General features: G+C 42.2%; 1 protein-coding gene across 2 annotated transcripts in view; it reads right to left on the reverse strand.

Annotated features, from left to right (window-relative positions):
- tmem260 (transmembrane protein 260) overlaps window positions 1–17,784 on the reverse strand; it is a 28,334-nt gene extending 10,550 nt beyond the window's left edge. Inside the window, exons 1-7 of one of the 2 annotated variants that reach the window (XM_086149838.1) lie at window positions 17,421–17,784; window positions 17,206–17,322; window positions 11,775–11,806; window positions 10,248–10,399; window positions 680–857; window positions 455–568; window positions 33–212 (exon numbers count right to left, since the gene is read on the reverse strand). In XM_086149838.1, coding sequence (XP_086005964.1) covers window positions 33–212; window positions 455–568; window positions 680–857; window positions 10,248–10,399; window positions 11,775–11,806; window positions 17,206–17,314 — 765 coding nt within the window. In that variant the 5' untranslated portion in view covers window positions 17,315–17,322; window positions 17,421–17,784. Of the gene's footprint in view, window positions 1–32; window positions 213–454; window positions 569–679; window positions 858–10,247; window positions 10,400–11,774; window positions 11,807–17,205; window positions 17,341–17,420 lie in introns of both variants that reach the window. The other variant, XM_086149845.1, reaches the window with a different exon arrangement.
- Window positions 17,785–20,904: the final 3,120 nt, after the last annotated feature.

Consider the following 20,904-nt stretch of genomic DNA (forward strand, 5'->3'; position numbering starts at 1 on the left):
TGAGTGTATGTGTGCATACAAGCAGCACATACCAGACTGAAGGTGCCATATTCGACCCTCAGTAGGTGGGTAAGTAGCCCTGAAAGGGTGGTCTGATCCCCCCAGCTCCAACGGGCTGTGTTGATGTAGGAGGAGATGGGCAAGTAGATGTATGGCAGAAAGCCCACCAAAAAGCACATTCCCATAGTAACAAGGCTATGCAAAGACAGCTCCTGTCAACAAAATGTGGAAACTGTGTTTGTATGCCTTAAAACAAAAAAAGCATGTGATTATAACCGTGGGAGTTGGGATCATAGCATGATAGATACAATTCTAATTGTGAAATCAAACCCTTTTCAGACAATCAAAAAGAATCGCAAACTTATATCAAGTGCATAACGTTTCTGTTAGTTCTACATGGGTACAGATTTAAAGAGATTATACATGATAAGAAAATGCAATGATTGTGACTTACCCCATGACAGTGGAGTCTGTGAAGGACCCAGGGAATGACAACAAGTAAATACAGCACCAGGGTATGCTGGTTGCAGAGACCTAGACCACAGCATAGCGCCCCCCACTGTGAAATCTAGGGGTAAACAGTTATAAGTACAACCCTGCAAGTGCAATAACAAGTCATCTTAACAAATAACATTAACAGTGACGAGATGGAAATTAATATTTTTTAGTGGATGCATACCTTACGCCTCTGGGAAGTATCTGCAGCACAGTGAAAGCTGACACTCAACAAAAAGAGCAGACCAACAAAAGAGTTGTTGAGGCTGAAGACCTCTGCAACCACGGACCACTGCCAGCTCAACCTGGATACAGCAAAGAGTCCTCCAGCCAAAACCGCTCCAGGACCTGCACCTACCAGCCTGGTGGGCAGATAGAGAAGCATCACCTTTGACTTAAAAAGGACCTCCCAGGCAAATTGTAGAATGTCTTGGTTTTTTTTATATCTTAAACATAAGGGCAAACAAGTGTTAAATCACACTTCTCCTAATTGAGGATTCACAAACTCAATTTCACTAATATCTTAAAACTTCAAAAATCTGGCAACATCATTGATAGAAGCTTTAAAATGGACTGTATGTTTGCAAGGACACAGTAGTAGCATGAGGTGAACAGACTGATGAAAACTGATGCTGGATATTTCTCTTGACATGATATTCATGCAATCTTCTAAGTTACTCCAGCAGAGCAAATGACGAAAAAATAACGTGCCAATAAAATTGGAAATCTGGAGTGGCTGGTAATCAAGAATATTTTCTTATTTCAAAAGTAATTTCAAAGATTACCTGAACACTTAAACAAAGCACAATTCCCATACATGGAAGTCACACCACAGTTAGAATTAGATGCCCATGTCTTTGCCTCTACCTGCCATCCTTATGGCAAGGCCCCTGCCCCTGACACCTTTTCCTGCAGTTGGTGGGCCGACAGCACAACAGCTCCACATTGCTTTTCCCAGCTGTAGCCTCCTAGGCCCCATGAGTCTTGGCCTGGCCATGGGCCACTCACTGGCAAAGACGCCCCTCCTAGGTAGAACTTCAGGCTGGTGCCTGGTCTCCTTTTTCAAGCCGTGGGAGCAATGATCCCAACATCACCACTTATCATCAGGCATTTTCAAATCATTCCCTGGCTGGACCCCTTTTTCCCTGGGTAAGTCCTTCCCTGAGCTCATGCCTCCTAAAACAATAATCCAGGAATCACAGCAAAAACACAAACTCCTTCTCCACATGAAAGTGGTGTTTCCAAGAGTAGAGGAGAGTGGCGTCTGGGTCCCTCACACAAATGAGGGTAAAATGGGGTGTTAGTTACTCAGGCATGTCAGTGGGGCATCAACAGTTATGTGGGGTCTTCAAGGGTCTGTTATGAGGAGATGGATACATTAATCAATAAAATGCTGGTTTGGTGAACACAAAGTACATTGGACATTTCAATTTACCGAAGGGCCCACTCTTGATAAGTTGGGCAAGATCTTTCTAACTGTAATTGGAATGTTGAAATGTGGACAAATATGATATTGGAAATGAGTCTAGAAAAAAGAGTCAGTGATGGCAATTTCCTTATCAACTTCTAATTTGTTTCTCATGTCTAACCTTCAGATTGGAATTTTGTCAGATTACAACTTTGCTTAATTCAGTTTTTCTTTCTTCTATACAGGCAAACACAAATGTACCTTCCTGTAACTATTTTTTACTATAAAGGTTAAAGGGTTATTAACTACAAGAACAAATCTTCACTAAAAAGTGGTCAATATTGTAATAAGATCCAGGTCTACAGCTAAAGGTTTTTGTGTGTGTGTGTGTGTGTGTGTGTGTGTGTGTGTGTGTGTGTGTGTGTGTTAGTTACAGTGAAAAATTAGCCTATTACATTGCCTGGTTCTTGTACAAAGCCACAAAGTTGCTAAGATTTTACTCCAAGAGAGTAACTTGTATATTGAAAAACAGGGTACACTTAAGCACAGCACACATTGGAAAAATGACAAGCAAAATGAAATGAAATCAAGATATATATACAAAAATGTTAATGCTTAAGCCACATAATAATCATATAAAAATACTGATTGTAACACCAATCAGTTCCCCAAGAGATATTTTTAAAATATATAATCAAGGCCTTATCTTTTAACTTTAGCTTCAGTTTATAGGCTACAGACTTTCAAGTTTATTTGCCATTCACCCAAACTTGCACTTCTTTGACACAGAAAAGGGCAAAACAACAAAACCAGAAGCATCAACAAAAAATATAAAAATATGAAGCTAAACAAGCCACCACTTTTCAGACTAATTTGGGGACCCATTATAATCTCTTCATACCCCAAGTTTGCTTCTCTGACAAAAAAAAACATCCTCATTGAATTGGGCCTTTCACATATCATGAGAACTCTTTCAGAGAAGCGGGTTGATCTCAAGCAGGCTGGCACAGAAACCACGGTGGTAGAGATAGTACTTTATCCGCTTCTTAAATATAATGTGTGCAAAAAAGTTTTCTCCTTCCCTCTCTCCTGTACTGTCTCCATCTCCTTTGCTGTAATTGAAGCAAACTTGGGCTAATCTGTCACACGCTAAGACCCACCACTTACTAAAAAGAGAGACAGAGGGGGAGAGAGAGGTGACAAATGATTGGAAGAGGGGTATAGTTCAGACAAATGTGTGTTATAAGGGTGAGACAGTGTGGTGGATGAAGGAGGAAATAAAGAAAAAAGTTCGGGGGGTGGGGGGGTGGGGAGTGGAAAAAAAAGCCGCCCAGTCCCCGGCACGCTGGCTCTGAAATATGAGCAGGCTCGACAATTAGGGAAGTCAGGCAGTATGGCCCTTTCCGCCATTGTGTGGAGTGGCTTAGAGTCCTCATCAGCCTATCAGCTAACTGACAGGCAGAGAGCTGCTCTATTCAGCACCACAGATACAAGCTGCAGGCCAAACGGCTGCCAGGTCCCTTATGACCCCACAATCCCTTGCCGGTGACAGCTTCAAGCTCCATAGCAAATTAGGCGCTCTCACATTACAATCGCAGAAGACAGATTCCATTAACGGTATCTGAAATTGAGTAGAGAGCAGGCCCGTTATCAGACCTGACTCATAAGCACCGCCATTAATCACAAGGCATGATACCATTTATACATTTCCAGCTCTCTGCCTGCCGCTGTGATAGTCAGCCACAAAAGGCCTGATGAGACTTAGGCTAGGGGAACAATGAAGCTTTCTGAGGAAAGCGCAGTAAATCAGGAAAAAAAGGAGAGGGAGCGCAAGTGGAGGGTAGAAAAAAAAAGTCTTGCATGCTGACTACTTCCCCTTTTTTTCTTTGGTTTTCTGTCTCCTCTTCGCCACTATTTTTCCTGTATGTTAACTGTAAGTCAAGCTCGGGGAATGAGTGTCTCTCCTGCTCGTTGTGTTTGTGTGTGTGTGTGTGTGTGTGCGCACTCACACACGCGTGCCTGTGCACGCTTGTGCACTTGAAGGGGGAGCAGACTGTGTTGATGGGGTGTCTAGAAGTGTGTCTTAATAAGAGATAGCAATGTCTTTCTCACTGCACCATTCCAGGAATTAGTTGTAACTTGAAGGAGGGATGAAGGGGTGCGGGGGGGGGGGGGGGCGCAAATGGGGACTTTTGTTGAGGTGGAGAGACCCCCCGTACCCACAAGTATATCTCCCTGCATGACAATTAACTTGCAGCTCATACACCTAGCAGGGGGCTGGTTTTGGGGTGCAAACAGTCATGGGGGTCCACGGACAGGGCTATTACACCAAGGCTGTTCTGGCTTCTTAAGCCCAACCTGACAGACATGCGACAAGTGCGCGCGCACACACACACACACACACACACACACACACACACACACAATTTCTTGCACTTCTTTATTCTCCCTGAATGGCCCCAAAATCTCTGTTAGACCTTGACAGTCTGACAGAGCCCAGTGATGTGTGTACAGTGCAGCTGTAAATGACCTGTCTGTCAGTGTGGGACCACCTGGGTCCCTGTCAGCTTCTCTACAACTCATTCTGTGGGCTGGCTAGTGCCAGGGCGTGCATATAAGGCAGGACACATTCTAACACCAGTGTGGCCATGTTCCCTGTTATCACCTCTCAATGTGGTGCAGGATGCTGCTGTGTTGAAATGCTGTGGCTTGTTGACAATGGCCTGGTTGAAAAGTGGCAGGGGTATAACACAGGTTGACAACACTACTCTGGCACTGACTATCTAACCTGCCAAAACGCCTGTCAACATCTGGGTAATCAAGGGAACGACAAAAACTTGGAATGAGTCAGCTGGAACATTAGAAATAATTCAGCATTTTGTCTAAAAATATAAATGGTGTAAATAGAAAAAAGGAAAATATTCAATAGGAAAGATCAAAGGGCAAATAAACAAATGAAAAATGGCATTGGTAGCGCAGGCTCTGGAAAGCAGTATCCCCTTCAAGGACAAAACAATGGCTGAGTATAATCACTTTGAAGTGTCAAAATGGGACCTGTCTCATTTACCCCCTCAGTTCAACAGTATAGGGCAGAGATACGCCAGCATCAGCATCGCACTAAATAACAGCACACAAAAAAACGTACACCAGCACTGTGCACTAAATGAACCATCACAATGGAGCTGGCCAAGGCAGCCAGTGACACACACCACCCCAGGGATCAGACAATACCACAGCTGTGCCATGGTGGATCAAAGCCTTACTGTTCTCTAACACAGTGGTGGTTTAGGGAAGCTATGCTGGAAAAGAATCACACATTCCTAAAGAGTAGAGAATTCACAGAGAAGGTGGGCTGCTCAGGCATAGGCTGAGGTTTCCATCTGGCCACTCAGTCACACCCTAGGGCTCTCCTCTGGCCAGGACATCAGGCAGGATACACGCATTTTATTACAAGGGTAATTCCCTAACGCACTGCTTTGAAAATTCAAAGCCAACAGCTATTGATATACAAATTCAAGCTGTTAAGTCATACAATGTTTACAGTGAGTGTGCCAGAAAATCAAATGGTCTACTATGTAAAGTAACTTAAATGGATTTCAAACTAGTCAAAGTGAATTAGGGCCGTGCAATATTTCAACAACACCGTATGTGATGTCATACTTTGAATTTCAGTGGTATTACATAATGAAATTATGTTTCATCATTGACAATATTAACAAAACCCTTTAGTCATTTAGAAGAATCTACTGACAGCTATAAAAATAAAAACTTGAATATGTTATCATGGATGGAGCCCAAGTGTCAGGATTATAAAATGATATCACAAAGCTACAATGTGTTATCATTATTGTTAAAAATAATTTGAATTTTACAGGCAGTGTCAGTTTAAAGAATGATAATCAATTTGCACTATAACTAAAGTAGGATTCAATGACCTGGATACTACATCCAAATCATCAGAGGTGAAAAATCCAAGACTTTGCAATAATTTTGATGATGCTTGGATTTGTAAGAAAATTATGAGACTGCCCCTTTTGTGCCTGGAAAGCAAAATCAAATAAAAGGACATAATAAATACTATCTCTTTTATTCTTGAGATTATGACAGATTTACAGCCTTTTTCCTAGTTGTCCTATATATAGTGCTAGGTGTTTACATCCACCCTATTAGGTGTACATATCATATCATTTGACAATTCTATACTATGACATTTTTTCCTGGATGATCAAAATTGCATATTTGTGTCAGAAGCTACAACCCAATCACGGAAAAACAGCCACTTCCTTGACGTTAAAACCTCATCCTTGGTGAGCCACAAGGATGCAGTCCGCTCAGTGAGGAGGATAAATGGGAGTCCAGCTCTGCTGCTGAGAACCCCCCCCCATACTCCCCACCTCCAGGATGAGGTCCAGTGTTCAAGTGCGTATAAAATTAATCACTACAATTCTGCTCAAACAATGCAACCACTGACATGACAATTTGTCCAAGAATGCCATCTTAATCTCCACCCAACACACAAAATTATATGCGGGAAAAAAAACAATTTACAAAAATCCTGTCTATGCAATCTACTGTCTACCATTTTTATTGCTTCCTTTTCCAGCAATCATAAAGCACATACCAGTGATACATAAATATTGCAATATAGATTCCATTAACTAATTCTGGGTGAATTGTAATTGCCGAGTCTGATCCATCTCTGTGCCTGGTGTCTTATTAAGACTGCCTGTGGTGGGTGAGGAATGTAATATTGACGTCCGAGACAGACACAATCTCAGGCCCACGGGCAAAAGGAATATTAAACTGCTGGTGTATTCTGCTGTCTATCCAGCCCTCCTCCTTTCTGTCCCCATCCCATTGCCAGTAATGAGGAAATAACATCTTCATTAGAAATCAGTTTAACTGTATTACAGGATGAGTCCTGAGGGAACCATTGGTCATGCTAAGGATGGGGGAGTAAAGAGGTCTATTGGACGACAATATGACAGATGAGATACTGCTGAAAGAGAACATGAAAACAGGGAAACCAATGTTTTCATAAGGAAACAGCAAGAATTGTGTACTCAATGAAGCTGTGGCAGATGTGAGTGGGAGGGGTCATTTTGCCACCTGCTGGCAGAAGTGCAATCATTGTCAAAGAAACGGCGCCAGATACTCCAAAAGATATCGCAGCTGGTGTTCACTAGCTGTATAAAAACAATGCAAGACTATGCAAAGAGATGAATAACTACTTCAACCCGCTCTGAGACACTGCTCCTTACATAGCTACAAAAAGGTGCATGTATTGTCACCTGTATGGTAAACTAGCCACCTGAGTTGGCATTGCCAAGCAAGGAGGGAAAGCGCCATTGGGACCATATGGTGGAGATCCTTATAAGGAGCTGGGGACACAGCACAAGGCAGGGGATGGCCCAATGCCCACCCTTCAGGCCCCTGAGGTATCATCTTTGCCACATGGAGAAGCTCATGGGGTGGGGACCTCTCAGAGGTGTGCATATAATTTTAAAGACTGAGGGGGGAAGATGCATTTTGGGTGTTTCAACAGTCTTGTTTGGTAATATTATGATCAAAACAAAAATACTGATGACAACGCATTCCAAAATTGTTTTCTTGCTCCAAACTCTTGACACACTCATGTGACTGGTCCTGGTTTCTCGGGATAAGCTAAGAATCAAGAGCAATTCCTCACAGGTAGTGAAGATGCAGAGAAGCTTTAGAAGATAAAGTGTGAAATGAGAAAGCACAGAATACAGAGCTGTCTGGATTATCCCGTTATGTTGGGCGCATTCCTTTAGACACTAATGGCTGAGGCCCATAGCATTCCACGGTCAAAATGTGTCTTTCCGTAAACCTCCAAGTGCAATCGATAGTAATTATCATTATGTCTGCCATCCTCAAAGGCTTGTCAGGCCACAGTGTGAAAACATAACAAGACGTGCAATTTGGCCATCACACCATATGATCAAGCCAAGAGAACTGTAATTGACAAATCAAAGGGAGGTTAAGTGTTACATTTAAACTTATGCAAGTGAGAGAAGAGGCTTCCAAGCCTATCAACTTACATTCCTCCACATTAAACACTGCAATCTGGCTGACTAATTTAAATTGATACATCAAAGGCTTGCAATGGTGGGTATATTCCAGAAGAATTTGAAGGTCTTACAATTTAATATTTGAGAGAAACTGCCTTCAAGAACCCATATTAACTTTGATAAATTTTACCATCTTAAAAATAGTTTCACAAAAAAAAGAAAAAAAACAACCCTATCTCAGCAAGTGCAAACCTCTAACTCAAAAGGACTTAAAAATATATGAGGGCTTCAAAGGAGAAAAATATAAAAGAAAACAATCATTATGTCAGTGACAAGACATAGCAAAGGGAGTCACGGCAAGAAAGAGTAGCTTTGAATATTCTATATCAGTCAGAGGTGGCATTACATCTGAGGGACAGAGAATCCTCCCAGGGCGGTGGTATGACTTATCCTCTTGCCAGAACCAAGACGGAGGTCTTGACATCTGGAAACCCTCTCCTCATCTATTGCCCTCTCCACTCTCCAGTCGAACTCTGCCAACTGATTAACAGCCAGAAACTCACCCCAAACTAGGCCTTCACCGGATAATAACAAAAACCTTTTATGCTTATTTTTCAAATTGAAACCTAGATTATACATTCACACTTAAAGGCTTATATGGTGTGACTGTGTGCTCTAGCGACAGTCAGTTCTCCCCATCAGCTGTTGCTGGGAGTAGGGTGGAATTGGAGGTTCTCATAATGACTTTTTACTTGACCATAATCCAAAATTTGATCTAAATCCTCAGGGATTACAAACAGGGTTACAGTTAACATGCACACTGTGAGCCAAAAACATCCAGACAGCATAGATATTTCTAGCCCCTAAAAAAGTGCCTCTCAACATCTGGCCAAGGGCTGAGTCCAATCCTCCTGTTGACTAGTAACTCATCTAATGCATTAAGACTAGGGGGTCATGAGGAAAATTAATCCAAACACCAAACAGTGCTATTGGCGTCCTCTTTTTTTCTGATATCTCATTCACCTCCTATCTTAGCCAGTGTGGTTAAGGCTAGAAAGATATTGATTCACTCAATGAGGATTGGTCAGGTAGAGTGTGGACTGTAGCTGATGCAGTCTGGGCTTAGAGCCTGTACCCTATGGTGCACTTCCTGCCAAGCCCCAGCCCCACTCCAGCAGGTCTGACCTCGCACCCTGACTTGCCCCGGACAACCTGCCGAATTGTTCAATCTGGCAAAGGTAACAGGAAACAGGTCCTGGCCACTGGGAACACACGCAACTCTTTTCACCTGTTTTTTCTCCCTGTGCTGAGTCCACAACGCAGGAAAATTACATTATATTCAACACTTCCTATTTTAGAGGAGTACATTTAAAGAATGTGGCATGCCACAGAATGTGCATAAACAGTGAAAAAGAAAAATTGTTGACACAACATTGCAACTGACAATGTCATTTGGAAAAGTACTAAGATCAGCAGAAGTGTGATGTAAGGTAGGCCAGTCAACTCAAAGAGATAAGCACACGGACAAAGAGACAAGGGGTAAAAAAGCACCTTACATGATGGGGTCAGCAGCAGGCAAAACTGCAGCGTGGTACATGTCAAGGAAGAGTCTGTACACTGTGCTTATGAGTAAGCAAGAGAAGCAGAGGTTGAAGAGAAGGAGTGAGGGAGGACAGAGTTAGTGATCCCAGGCGGCAAGAGAGGGGGAGGATTAGAAATCGTGCCATGTCAGGATTGGGGGCATGCTGGGCAATGGGGAGACTGAAGAAGAGAAATGTTGGGGTGGGTGTTGGAGAGCATGATCATTATGATATACATACACACACACGTTCAATCACAATAGGTGGCTGATGGATAAACAGACTGGGCAGGATGGTGGGGGGGTGGGGGTGGCAGCTGGGCTCTACTCCTGAATACTGAACAGAGGATCACAGACACCACTGTCAGTCTGTCAAGACCAAAAAATACCACACTCTGCTCCAGAAAACATCAAGACACAAAAAGACATTAGGGAAATGTAAAATCTGGGTAATTTCAGCTGAAAAATGGTCCAACAGTTAATGATCTTGTCCTTGGATGTTTTACTTTTTGTTATGTAGGTCGATGCAGAGGCTAATTCGTACACAGAAAAAAGGTTTCAGAAGAAGTTACTTGACTGACATGCACGGGTAACCACATGATGCAGAAGAATCTAATCAAGAGAACTTGACAATAGCAATGTTAGCCATAAAACACATTCTGAGAGGAACTGAAAGTGAAATAATTGTAGATCGGAAGATTATGATACATGGAATAAACCCAAAAGAGCCTACCTGCAGACAGTAAGGCAAAGTGTAGCACAAGCTACAGCCCCCAGGAGGCTACTCATCAAGTTGACACTGTACGCCGGAGAGAGGGAGGGCAGGAGATGCATAGCCAGGTAAGCTAGTAGTGTGAAGAGAGGATATCCTGGAGGGTGAGCTACCTAAACGTACAAAACAAAAAAGGAATCAAAGTAAATATGCAAGGAAAACAGCGCACAAACCACAGATGAGTCACTAAATTTGTTCATAAAAATAATGTGTGATGTAGAGCTGCATTACTACAGGAAAGTAAAACCAACCATGCCTGACAAGTCTATATAACCAGAGCCTTTTTCTCTCCCCTTTTTGTCACCCCATTCACTTTTTTTCCACTGGCCTCTTCCCAAGGACAGCACAGCTCCCCAGAGCCCATGGTGGATCACATGGCACTCCCAAGCCCCAGCCCCCAAACCACCTCCAAGCTGCAGTCTCTCTCGTCTAGGGGATCTCAGCAATCACAGCAATTAGCTGCTAAGTCTCCTTCCCCCAGATAAGGTCTCAGTCATTAAACACAGATTCATTCCCTGGCACTGATAACATGAGCCATGCAGACAGGAAGAAGGGGCAACGCATCAAATGAATACAAAGCTGAAAGGTGAGTCTGACAAGCTGATCTGTCACATCACAAACACAACAAAAGCTTTTTGGATATGCTCAAACATTTAAAAAAAGTAATAATTGAAACATAGATCCACCATGCCACAAGCTGGAAAGCATTTTACAATATGACATGGAGGGCAGGAAAAGGAGAAGAGCAATAAATAAATACATAATTAAATGAATGAGCCACCTAAAACTAAGTAGACAGTTCACTGGTCAACTCAGAGATAGTGTCAGACAGCTAGGTATCATCGACAAAGGGAAAATGAGTTGGATTTGGAGGAAGCATTGTGTGACTGAAACAAGTGGGCAGATGTAACCGAAGGACAGCTGAAGGACAACAGCCAAAGGGAGTAAGGAGAAGTAGAACCCGAGGGAACAGGAGGGGGGGCCAGAAGCTTGGGGCCCAGGGACGGCCTGCAAGGCCCTGGGGAGGCCTGAGAGACAGACGGGCAGGCCACACGGACTGCAGCACTAACGGCAGGATTACTGGCATAGTGACACCGACTCAGCCTCCCTAAAAGGATCACAGCAGCGTAATAAACTTTATTAAATAATAAAACTTATTATAACTGTTAACCCGATTTAGTTCATTCTTTGCGGCTTACACACACACACACAAAAAAGAGGGGTGGATATAATAAGCCTTATACCGTACATAAGGCAAAGCCTACAAAAGCCATCGCCTTACCATTGACTTTAATTGGATTTGAAAAACGGGTTGCAAATTATAGCATTCTCTACTTGCAACTTAGTAAAATAAGTGCATAAAAAAGAAGGGGGAAACCTGTGGACTGAAAGTAAATTAATCTGCTTTCTGCCCATGCTTAATTAAACTTCCTTAATGCTTATAAGAGTTAATGAGTGAATTGATTAAACAATACAGCTAAGACTTACCCCCAGCTCACAAGCAGTGGTGATCAGCTCTCCTGTGGAAGAGAATAGGGGAGGAAATTAATGTAAACCCAATAATTATTATTAAGAGACAACTCTGCTCCCAAAGTTTTCCCAAATCAAATACTTGCACTGGGGTTTTGCATTAATTTGCCAGGATCAAAACCTGCAAATCTTCCCAGTGTGACATTTCCTAAGCGGCACGCTCATTCTCTTCATCTCTCGTCTCTCCCCTGATGCCTCCCTCCCTTTCTCCAGCACATACACACAGATATAAACACACATACACACACAAACCATTAGACACCCTCTCCAATGCTCTGTCACACAAAGACACATATGCTGATCTGAGAATAATGCTTCTAGTCCCATCCTCCCCATGCATCAGGGTCCTTTCCTTTCCTCTTTCTTCTGCCACTCTACATGCCTTTTGCCTGCTCCCACACTCCAAGTGTCTCAGTGTCTCGTTTAGTCCATTGGGCACAAACAGAAAGGCAATGCTGGTGACAGACACAGAATGAGGTAAGCTGTAAAAATAAGAGCTGGGTGCGCAATCTCTTGACAAGCTCTGTGTGAGGCATAGCACAAAGTGAAATGAAAACCCCCAAAAGCTATTTGAGGAAGCTTCAATGTATTTGGGCACAAACCCATTTGTGCCAGAATATACCCAGAGCGTTTCAAATTATAGTGATTTCTCACCCAATGTTTGCATCTCCCACTCATGAAAATTGAAATTTGGTTCAGATTAACTAACATTGATAAACGTTTGGGCTCAAGACAGCTCCCTCTACTGGTACTTTGCGGGTAGTCCCATATACGTTTCACTTAATAATGAACAAAAACAGAGTGGCCTCATTTAGCTTCATCAGCACAGAAAAGACAAAAACTCCATGACTTTCATAGCATCAACTCAGTAAGATGCCTACAACAAAGTAGGACAAAAATTACAAGGTTTTTCAGCTAATAGTCAGACAATACAAATCAACAGCTCTCTAGTTTTACATATCGGATTAGAAAACAGCAAACCATGTTAGAATTACAAATACAGTATTGTTGGTCATTTATACATGTATAAATAGAAACTGTTTCACATACTTTATTCAATCAAAGGAAAACTTGTATTTCATGCAGCTAGAACACCAACATGCAACCCATTATCGAAATGAACAGCTGAATTTCTGATGGCATTGAAAGCCGCACTAACTTTGCAACCTTGCCGACACAGTGAATTATGATGCCTACATTTTCTGCCACATGAGGAGCCTGAACTCTTATCAGTCTAATGGACCATGAAGTCAGAACTCCTCCACCTGCACAGCTTAAATGTTTTCACAGTTCCATTTCACCTGGCATGAGCCGCCAGCTACCATCATTTTACATCACATTTTCTCATCCTTCATCAATTTCTCAATTTCACTCATTTTCCCTCAGTAGTGGCACACTTTTACACCATTCAACATAGGAACTCAAACTAATACTGAGCCAAAACATTCCAGTGCCACAGAGATAGTTCTCCAGCCCAAACACTAAAAAAGGAAAATATTGACTCAACAGGGTAGCAGCAAGGGTGCCAAGAGTCTTTGTGATAGTGGAGCATGGGCACCCACACCAGTCTTCCCATAATCCCTATCATTTCCACACTCCACATTCCTAGACAACAGCGTTCCCGCGGGGCTGCGCTCAAACCTCTCCAGGGCACATCACACCTAAAGAGATTAGGACACAGAGACGGAGACCTGGAGAATTCAGAAGGGTGTTCAGCTGGCACTATCAGAGCGGGCATCCTGCACCGTCCCTAAACACTGTGGAGAAGGGGCTGACCATTTTTTCAAAAGGCCCTATTCCCTCGACAGCAGCACGAGCAGCAGGGCTACTCAGCACTCCAGCTACCTGCTCTCTCCACATCATTGCCCGCTCATATCTGGCCAAGCTTTTCATATGCTTTAATTCTGCAAATGTGCCTTCCCTTCTGCAGCTCGTCAGCCAGAATGGTGCAAACCTAACAAGTGGGACTCTCATATCCTCATGTCCATAGTTACAAGTCTGTAACCGGGCAATCACTTATCAACACTTATCTCTAATAGTGCACAGCATCCCTTCATAAACTGCATTCCAATGAATGTTGGACTTCAACATCTGCCAGCAGAATATGCAGATACAGACTGAAATCCATCCACTCCTGGATCTCTTTGTAGAAGAGTGGACGTTTTATTAACATTACATTTAACATTAACATTGTATTAGCATACACAGAATGTCTTGTTCCCAAGTTCTAAAATATAAAGGTCTCAGTCATATTTTAACAACAGGGAGCTATAGTACCCATCGAAAGTTGTGCAGTCAGTAACAGAATACATGTCTGACTGTTTGTTTGCTATGTCAAAAAAACTTGCAGATTCTGTTACATTTTCAAAATGGAATGAATGTGCTTCATGAAATGAATGTGCATTCATGAAATACCTTCATGAATGTCTTTTATTTCCTTTCTGTGACTAGAATAATGTGCCATGATTAAAACGTTGCAATAAAAATGATCAAATTAAACTTTTGGTTTATCCTTTTCAGCGTTGTTAGTCCTACTCCAGAGGATGTGCAGGGGAGCTTTAGCTATTTTCAGACTGGAGAAAGATCCTCTATACCATAATTGAAAAAAAGTCAAATGTCCAATCACATGTTTGGGGAAGTGCTATTAGCAGTGAGGTGTCAGCTACCGATCTGCAGAAATGCTGCCACAGACTGAACATTTTGTGAAATTTGTGATTGACTGTGGAAAAGCTGCACATACAATGTATACCTGGAACAGAATACATGCAAAAAATATACAGAAACATAGTCAAGCTTGTACCTCTAGCTGGGTGAGATACAAGACCAGACAGTTAATAGACAACTTAACTCCCAAATTCCAAATACAAATATTTTCATTGAGAGCATTTATTTGGAGCAAATGAAAAATGGTTATAACACCGAAAAAGATATAGTGTTTTCGGACTCCAAATGATGTTAAAACATTATATTTATTCAAAAAACACATTGCCAGTTATTTAACTTAAGAAGTGTTCAGAAATCAATACTTGGTGGAATTACCCTGATATGCTATCACAGCGTTCATGTATGTGGGCATGCTCTCCACCAGTCTTTCACATTGCTGCTGGGTAACTTTAAGCCACTCCTGACAAAATAATTCAAGCATCTCAGCTTTGTTTGATGGCTTCTGACCGCCCATCTTCCTCTTGATCACGTTCCAGAGGTTTTCCTTCATCCACACCTTGATTAGCCTAGACGTGTGGCATGAAGCATTGTTCTGCTGAAAAAGCAATGCTCCGAGTCGGGGAACATTATCAGAAAGCAGCACGTTTTCTTCACGGATAACCTGTTACCTGGCTTGATTCATGCGTCCTTCTCAAAGATGAATCTGCCCAACTCCAGCCTTGCTGAACCATCTCCAGAGCCTCACCGATCCCTCACAGTGGGTGTGAGACACTGTGGTTTGAAGATCTCCGTCTACCATTAGATAGCCAGGTATTGGACAAAGCAGGAAATTAGACTCACAGAAGATGAGTTTACCCCAGTCTTCTGTGGTCCAATGCTTGTGGTCATTTGCAAACTTCATTTTGGCTCTTCTTTGATTGCCATTGATGAAGGCCATTTTTCTAGCTTTACACAACTTGAGCCCTGCAGTCTGTTTTGAACATCATTTCATCATGTGCACTCTTTTTGAAGGTCACTTGATGCCATCCTACAGTTCCTTAGTGACACTGGAATGAGGCAACGGTCATTCTGGTCAGTGGAGAGTCATCTTCGACCTCTGCCAGACTGTAGCTATGTTGTTGCAAAAGTCTGGTGCTTGACCCTGTTCTTATGAACCGCAGTCTGGGATATTTTAAGGATAAACACAACCCGACGCTCACTGTATCCCTCTGATAGAAAAGCTAGAACCTTCTTTCCTCACACAAAACTTTTCTTTTCATTTCTCCTGGCATGGTCAATATTTGTTTGTTTTTTTTATTCCAGTTACTTTTGATGTGCGCCTAGCACTTTTTTGCCATCCAATTGGTCCTGTTGCAAGAGGATAATGATGACCACAGTAATGGTTTTTACACTTTTCCTTATCAAATACTATTTATTTCAAGTAATCACCTCATCAGCACCATATTAGACAGAAACAGGTATGCTTATGTTGGAATTCAAGAGACACTGGAATGGAATGATTGTCACATACTCTATATGGAGATGCTGATGTCTCAAAAAATAGCAGTGGTCTCTTAAGTTTTTGCAGAGATTAAATCTACAAAAAAGAGAAACTCCACAGTATCTCCTTATGCAATTAAAAGCTTAAAGTGGAATTAATTCTTGAATCCTGCATGGTTCTTTTATATAAATTGTGTTGACTGGGAAAAGACAATACGTTGCACTGGAAGCTGGTTCACAATTATGTAATAAGAAACTATATGAAAAAAAATGAATAGAAATAAATAAATTCCATTACAATTACTTGAATTTAAAGGGAAATATAAAACTGTCATCTGAACTGATTCTTTCATCAATGAGTATATTGTGTGTGTGTCAAAACATTACCCACATATTCTCAAATGAACCATACCTGTTGTGCAATAGCCTTTATCTGCCTGTTTCAAATGTTTTGATTATACTTCAAAGTAGTATTAAAAGTAGAGAATACAGCAGTTTCGCATGGCAGCCTCTTTGGGCAAACAGTGTTGATTCCACCTTTCAACAATCCTGGTCTCCGACTTTCACTGATGTTGCAGGACATTTACTAAATTTTAAGTACTTGAGGGCAATTCTAAGTACTTAAGGGCACAAACATGGACATTTGATTATATAGCAATAAAATGCAATTGTACTGCTATCCACGAGCACAATTTCCGTTTGAGTTGCATCACATTTTTTCCCTCTCCTTCCACCTTGTTCTCACTTCTTTCCTCTCTTTAATTTTTAAGATGGCGCTGGAGGACAGCAGCCTGTTGCAGCAGCTCTCCTGCTACGGTAACACAAGACTTCAATAAAGATCAATAAAGTATGAATTCATTCATTCATCATCAGCAATTTTTGTTTGTTGTTTTTTTTCATATTTTTTTTCGGGGGGGGGGGGGGTATGACTCTCACGATGCCCCGCTGCTTGACAATGTCCTCGAATCGTGGAGCTGTATTTGCCAATTGTATTCGAAATATTCTTGGGGTATTATTGATGACGTTTCTTCGAAGTTTTTCTCGCTGTTATGCTAATTGGTTTAGATTTTAGTTTCCCTTTCGATTCTGCTGTGCTTCCAAAGCCCTGTGACAGCACCGCGAGCAGCACCGGTAATAACCACAGCACTCACATTAGCAAGGCGTAGTACGATTGGTTGCTTGGCTATACACATAAAGCCACATGACATGAACCGACCAGCGTTAGCGAGCAGGCTAGGGCACCAACCTGAGTCTCCACCGGGGACGGTTCTCTGCACACACGGCACATAAAGAGCGGCGACAGAAGCGGCCGTTACGCTTGTCAGAATCCAACTTCTTTTCTCTCTAGTATCCATCCCTCTGTCTGGACACAAACGGAAAACTGCAGCTGATGTTCAATTAGCAAGCTAACATTAGCATCCAAAAATGCTGCGCCAAGATGAAAATGTTGCCCATATGTACCTGTTTTCAGGAAACGGGCGCCAAATTGGGGCTGTTAGTATAATAATTTAGACACAAATAAAGAACTGAGTAGTTTTCGGAAAACGTAAAACGCCTCTCTTCCTGAGATGTAACTGTAACACAGCCGTAGGTTAACGTGCTATGCTATTCCCGTACTTGAAACTGTCGCTCAAAATAGTGGTCATGATATTGAAGCCGGTCGCATTATACGTAGTTCCCAGCTGCTGCCGCGGAGCAGGACGCAGATCCTTCCCGATTTTCCTTCGAACCCCGACCGCCAGCACTTCCTGGTTCATAGCAGCGCCTCGGGGATGACGACCGGTGATGAAGGAGGGTCTGCACCCCACGAGCAGAACACTGCCGTGTGTGCGCATATAAACAAACACACGCAGAGCTTGCCCTGTGAGTGGGCTCCCCAATCTGTTTCACCCAAGTACTGTGGCGATATGTCCATTATTTTTTTAAACCAACGTTTGCCTCCAAGTTTAAAAAAAAGAAGCTTGATTTCTAAAACAGACGTTTTACCGGTGTTTCCCCTGACTAAAAACGCTAGAAACGCTATAATAACTTACCTACAATATGAAAAAATGCCTTTTTTGAATGACATAGTGGATGTATCACAATGTGATGCATTCTCTTTCATTTGAGCAAGCAGACAGTTTTGTGTAAAGGTACTTATCAAAGGAGGCAGTGAATTTTCTTGTAAAAACAAATAAATATATGGTGTGACTGCATTCAACGTTGTTAATTTTCACTGGATTGGACTGCTCCTGCTGCTAATAGACAATTGGGGCTGAAATGCACCAGTTTACAGCTGAAATGTGATACATACACCTGCAAATGTCTCACATGTGACCATATTTTACAGGTTGAAAGGGTTACAGTAATAAAGAAATTGCCCTATTGAACTGATAATAATCCCTGCCCACCATGAATGACTCTGATCCCTCAGTAAATTGAGCCCTTGGTGAGGTGGAGTGGTGTCAGCACCTAGCCAACTCTCAGATGGCTCTCTAATCCTAGCTACCACCCTCACTGTCTAATCAGTCTTGAACACACATATAACTTTCAGACCTGTCTGACACACACACACACACACACACACACACACACACACACACACACACACACACACACACACACACACACACACACACACACACACACACACACACAAATCACTCACCCTTCCTCACTCAGGCTCAGCCATCTCTTCAGTGTGATGTCACTGCTAATCCATGCGTGGTTATCCACTGGGCTGCATTGCTGGCAGGGGGATATGGGGAGAAGAATTTGAGAGTTGTGCATGTGTGTGTGTGTCCCACTACCCTGTTAACACACACGCATTAAGGGGGTAGTTGGGCACGTCATGAAGTCTTTCTAAAACCAACACGTCCATTTCCTCACGCCAAATAGAAGATGGGACTTTTGTATCCGGCAAAACTGAAAAGCGTTTGCAGAAACACTGCTGCATGTAAATGTGTATACACATTTCAGCTGTGATGGAAAAGATACAACACAGCTGCATTGATGCAGTGTATTCACAATGCCTGCAGCCTCTATTCAAGGCAAGGGCATCATTAGTCGAGTGGATTAAGCGCATCCCCCAAACCTCCCCCTTTTCCCCAATTGCAGCCAGAAAATGCAAGGCCTTTTTTATTAGCTGCTTGTCCAAAGAGAAGAATTATCCACATAGTTAAGGCCATACTTCCATATGGCACCAGGCTATTAACAAACATTAGTTGTCTGGAATAGCAGTGGTATTAAATTCATTATCTCCTCAGATTATATGTGAGGGGTGTGTGTGCAGCACGAGAGTACAACCATGCACCCGCAAACAGTATGTGCCAGTATCTGCCAGCATGTGCTCATCAGAATGAGACTGAACATTCCAAGTGCGAGTATTTGTACAGGCCATTGGTAGAACAGTACAGGTAAAATCTGTGAATGACTATTTTGCTTAGTCATATTTGCTGAAAAAACACAATTATGTGCCTCATGCATAGAGAGATTCTTGTGAGGGCACCTCATTCCCCAACCCCTAAATACATTGACCACTGTTCTGAACAAACTAGAGGATTTTGAAACAGCAGAGAAAAATTCAGTCTATCTGATTTTGTATTTTCCTCTGTCGCTGCTTACAGTATCTATTTTAATCTTACTTTAAGCACCCTTGAAATGAGGTGTAATCCACCCAAGCCCCTTTGAATCTGTTTCACAGCTATATTGCACCCATTCATCCTTCCATAAACATTCTCTCTTCTAAACAGTTGCTCGCCGAGTATCCACAAGCTAAGATTTGTGTGGACATAACAGGATTGACCAAAAAAACACACCTGCATTTTGGATTTTCCCTGTGTAAATAATGGTTATACTTGTCACATCACTAAAAAAACACTACATTGTATTCACTTGAATCAGACTGATTTGCAAATGTTTTGGTATTGATAATGAACATTTACAGACACCGACTGTGTCTTTTTGATGTGTGCATGTCATTACCATGGTTTTGCTTATCAGAGCTAATTCAGTCATTGTGTCGAAAGGCACCATTCTGCGAAATACTTAATGTGTTGCCAAAATCACCAGAAAAAAGTCATTTTTCTGCATTTATCTAAAATGTGGGGAGGCCTTGAATCAAAGAATGTCGCAAGAGATTAATTCTCCTCTGTGATCCTGTTCTCATTTCAAGAAGCAGGGGGACTCAAATACATATAATAACAGGGCTGACTGCTGTTCCTTTGTAACATGTGGCTACATAAACGATCCTAAATAAGATAGATGACAAGGATCAAGTAAATCATAATCTGCATTTTGCACAATGGAACATAATAGTCTAAGGGGAAGAAGGAACAACATACAGAGCACCTGTTTTCATGGCCCGAAGCAGCACACCTAGTAGAGAGCAATTAAAATGAGAGAGGATTCAATTTTGTCAAACACCAGGAACCTCAGACAAATCTTGGATCTTATTCTCCAGCAGAGGACACTCCCTGATGCAGCTGCTATGTTTGTTGTGGTATTTTTAAGAAACAGCTGGCTACTGACAGCGCAAGTGAAACAACCCCCTTCCCCAGTGATGCTAATCCCAATCATTTCCGTGTGAGACCCAGGGGTGAGAGCGAGGGAGAGTCTCGAGACTGAATCAAAGACGCTCTCAGAATGTGGCGGTGGAGGAAAGTTTAGACAGGGGGTTAGGATGCGGGGGCAAGACAGACACATCACTGCATGGTTTCCATTTGGGAGCAATCCACTTACTTGAACTGATAAAGATTTAATTAACACAAGACTCTGCAATTACTCTATAATTAAAGTCATTTGTCCCCTTGTTTGGATGAGTAGGCAAGAAGCCACATGTGCCTCTGCAAGAGCGAGCCAAAGAAAGAGGGCACCTCTCTCTGTCCCACATTTATATCTAATTGTGGTGCTTATTTTCTGAAAGTATGGCAATTTTCTAGGTTCTTGTAAAATATTTGCACCAGCT

The sequence above is a fragment of the Fistularia commersonii genome, chromosome 1 (genome assembly GCF_037954325.1).
Source record: "Fistularia commersonii isolate RoL2024-O1a breed Wild chromosome 1, RoL_Fcom_v1.0, whole genome shotgun sequence".
NCBI lineage: Eukaryota > Metazoa > Chordata > Actinopteri > Syngnathiformes > Fistulariidae > Fistularia > Fistularia commersonii.